Here is a 4,001-nt window from a genome sequence, read left to right on the forward strand (position 1 = left end):
AGTATTAAGTGTACATTAGTATTTAGGGTATGATATTCAAACATATAACCAATCTCACTTTAGATTATGATATTTAACTAAATGTAAATTTGGAAAAAAATATAACCAATATAAAAAAAATTGTGCTTCTTTATTCTTTTTATTTTAAGGTTTTTATATTTTATTTATCTGTGTGTGATATTTGATCACAAAAGTTTTTAAAAAATACCAATTGATTTACTTTGTACAGTATATTTTCTTTCTTTGCATAATTTGTTCAAGAGTTGATAATAATATCTATATTTATTGATTTTTTTAATTTTCAATAATATTCTTATTTATCTCAGAGTTTGGAGATTCAAATTTCTAACAGGACGATATATCTATATCAAAAGTTTTATTAAAGATAAATCAATCTTTTTCTAATATATTTATTGTTTTCTCATTGATTAAAATGTCATTTCTAACTTTACATAATTTTATAGATCTAAGTTACATATTCATGATATAGTATCAACATTTTGGACTGTTCAATAGAATTATAACATAATTTTTGGTAAACTTGTATATGAAAATCGACAAATGTGTGGTGTATAAGTGAAAAATGACCAATAAAAATGTGGTCTATTTAAGGGGAAATATTCAAGTAAGATGAATTATATATATATATATATATATATATATATATATATATATATATATAGTTACATGCATAATTTTTATATGGTTCCAATTTTATCAGACGTGCAGGAAGGGAAACAAAAATTATATATTAAAAGGCACCATATATGTTGCCTATATACTTAGTTTATTTTCCAATTGTATGCATCGGATCTTATTAAAGATGTGTTTCATATCATTTGATTTTTTCCATATTAAGATTACTTTGCCACAAGTTTGGTTTAAAGTTATACAGTTTATTTTAAATTTAAAACTGATTGGGTATAAAAATTCATAAGAAATATTTATAGATTGTGCTTTCAAATCTAATAACTTTCATTCAAGAACTATTTCATATATTATAATATTTTGAACGAGAATACAGAAAATTAGTAATGAAATGTATAAACTATAAAGTGACATATAATATAAGTTGTTTCGTAATTTTTAATATTTTTTTCGAGCAAGACAACTCAAGAAAATTATTAAATAAAAAATATTTTTTAAAAATAAAAATAATTTTAAAATTATTAAATAAAAAAATTATTATATTAAATAAATTAAAAATTATTTTATAAATTAAAAATTATTAATATTTAAAATATTTTTTATTATTGATAGTTAAAAACTTAATATTTAATTCAATATTAATTTAAAAATTAATTTATAAAGTTTTATTAATAATAGAAACTACTATGGATACCAATATATTTTTTTTTAATTTATAAAATAGTATAAAATTTAATTATTTTTTATTTCTAAAATTAATATTTATTTAATAATTTTTTTATGTAAAATTTTTTAGAATGTTAATGAAAAATAAACTAGAACAATTTTAATTATAACTTTTGTATTTATTTTTACTTTGTTTACATGGAAACTTATATGTTGTTGTATTTCATGAATTATTTTACATTGGTTTGAATACACTAATAATAAACGAGAGATTACAAATATTATTTATGGAAATTAAAAAATGAAATAGACATAACATATATTTAATTTATTATATTTGATTTTGTATTACTCGTTATTTTTTAATTTTACATTTTTTTTCACTTTTATGTTGTTAAAAATATTTATATTCTGAATCAAACGAGTCAATTATCTAGTTTTGATAAAAAGAAAATTAATTATTTACAAAAGTAAATAATACAACAAGAATAATAAAGTATTTTATTTTAATAAAAAATTAATTGAAAAAAGTCAAATTCTGTAATTTACGAGTACCATTTTAAAAAATATAATTAAAAAGTGTTCTAAAAAACATAATTTTTTGACTATTTTTTTTTCTTATATAGCAAATGTTTTGTAGACATTGATAAAACTTTCCACTTCCAAGACATAGTTGCATTTACTCCATATCAAATCAAATTTATTACTATGTGCATAACATAAAAAAAAGGGGTGGTAATAGCCCGCAGCCCACTAGAAAAAAAAAGTGTGGAATTCTATAAATTAAACTAGTTGTTTCAGATTTTGAAAGGTAAAATATTTTCTTCTATAAATTTTTATTTTTGAAATTCACTTTTATATTATAGAAATAAAATTATAACAAGAATTTTTTTTTTCTTATACAAACTAATCTCCAAATCCGCGGGTTAATGGACCAGGGTTAATGGACCAGAATTTATGCAGGATAAACCAACAGATTCACCTCACGTCATTTTTGTGAGACGGATTTACTAAATTTTAACAATGTCTATTTTTATATTTGAAATTTTATACATTAAACGCAAAGATTTTAAATAGCACAAAAACATATAAACATTTTTAAAAAATTAAATTAAATTAAACTCTCTTTCAAGAGAAAATTGTATCTTAAACCTGAAAAAAAAAGTAATATACGACTAAGTGTCTTTGATTGCTAGAGAAGAATTTTGAAAGATAGAAAAAAAGTGGTGAGATTGGAGCATGCAACCTTCCATGCCTCCCAATAGCTGCATTAGCTTGTTTTTACAAATATTCATATTTACTTCAAACCACAAATATTTTGTGTGTTTTGGTTACATCCTCGCAAGCAATGAGCATGTTGATGTTGAGAGTTAACTCTCTGCTTGCCACAATTATGTTTTTATTATATTTCAGGTCAAGTATGCATTGAACGGCGTTATTTACAAATTAAAAACATAGTATTTGTGGGACAAAAACTTTATATGATTTTTGCACTTTACTCTATTTAAACGGACAAGCGACACAACATCTGCAGTTGTTACTTTCTCGTTTCGTCTCTATTAGAACCGGATAGGTGGTGTAACTCTTATTTTTCCAAAATCAATCTTAATTACAAGTTAACAGTTCTTAAAGAAGATATTATGCTTAGAATAAATATCCAAAATTTCGTAATTATTAGTTGTTTTCTTGTCATTGAATTTAATGCAAAAGGTTCTAAGATATTTACTTGCATAGGAGATTATGAATCTGTTTTATTGTTAAATGAGTTGATGATAAATAGAAAAGAAAAGCACGATGAAGGAACTTTTGGTAACGGTGATCGCTGTCAGTGACGGCCTTCGTCACCGAACCAAACCCAACTAAACCCACAGATATATCTTCCGTACTTCACTCTCTCCACTACACTTTTCTCTATATATCTCTCTGTCTTCACATTCTCCATTTTCATTTTTCTTCTCATATTTTTCTCTTACTTCAATGGTACCAGGGCCACTGCCATTCCAAACAGCAACAACATCACCAACACAGAGTGTACACGATGGAGGGCCAAGATCCTTCCCCATCCCACATCGACACATCTCGACCGTCCCTGGGCTTCCCCTTGGGCACTGCCCTCCTCTTGATCATAATCTTCAGCCTCAGCGGCATCTTCTCCTGCTGCTACCACTGGGACAAGCTACGCTCTTTTCGCCAATCTCTCTCTCACCCCCTCCCTGCACCCTCCCTCACCCAATCGCAGCCCTCCATGGTAACTTTTTCATCAAATTTACCTTATTTCAACCATCATCTATATATATAATTTTAATTTTAATTTTAATTTCAATTTTAATTTCTTGGTCGTGCTACCAGGTGAAGCAAAACAAGGGTCAGAGCTTGCCAGTGTTGATGCCCGGGGATGACCTGCCCAAGTTCATAGCCACGCCTTGCCCGCGTCTACCTCCGCGCCCGGATGCCATCGTTGTCACCGTCCAGCACCCGCCGCTGCCGGTGGCTCCTTTCTGTTAGCTATCACCAACAAAAACCATGTTAACCGCCGTTGGTCGGTGCTGTGTGTAAATATGTTTATATATATGCATGATGTTGCCACCATTTGTTCTATCACCCGGTGAAGATGCAGCAGGGTAGAAACAAAAAACATCGTGGGTACCAGGTCAATTCCCAGATCGTGACCGCTTCATTTGATTCCA

The 4,001-nt window shown here is 27.4% G+C and overlaps 1 protein-coding gene across 1 annotated transcript; it reads left to right on the forward strand.

Moving 5' to 3' along the window:
* Positions 1-2,944: 2,944 nt before the first annotated feature.
* On the forward strand, positions 2,945-4,001 carry LOC137811279 (uncharacterized protein At5g65660-like). The gene is made up of 3 exons (XM_068612962.1): positions 2,945-3,196; positions 3,302-3,562; positions 3,664-4,001. Exons 2-3 carry the CDS (start codon positions 3,353-3,355, stop codon positions 3,817-3,819), a joined length of 366 nt encoding a protein of 121 aa, XP_068469063.1. The 5' UTR covers positions 2,945-3,196; positions 3,302-3,352; the 3' UTR covers positions 3,820-4,001.

The sequence above is a fragment of the Phaseolus vulgaris genome, chromosome 2 (genome assembly GCF_000499845.2).
Source record: "Phaseolus vulgaris cultivar G19833 chromosome 2, P. vulgaris v2.0, whole genome shotgun sequence".
Lineage (NCBI taxonomy): Eukaryota > Viridiplantae > Streptophyta > Magnoliopsida > Fabales > Fabaceae > Phaseolus > Phaseolus vulgaris.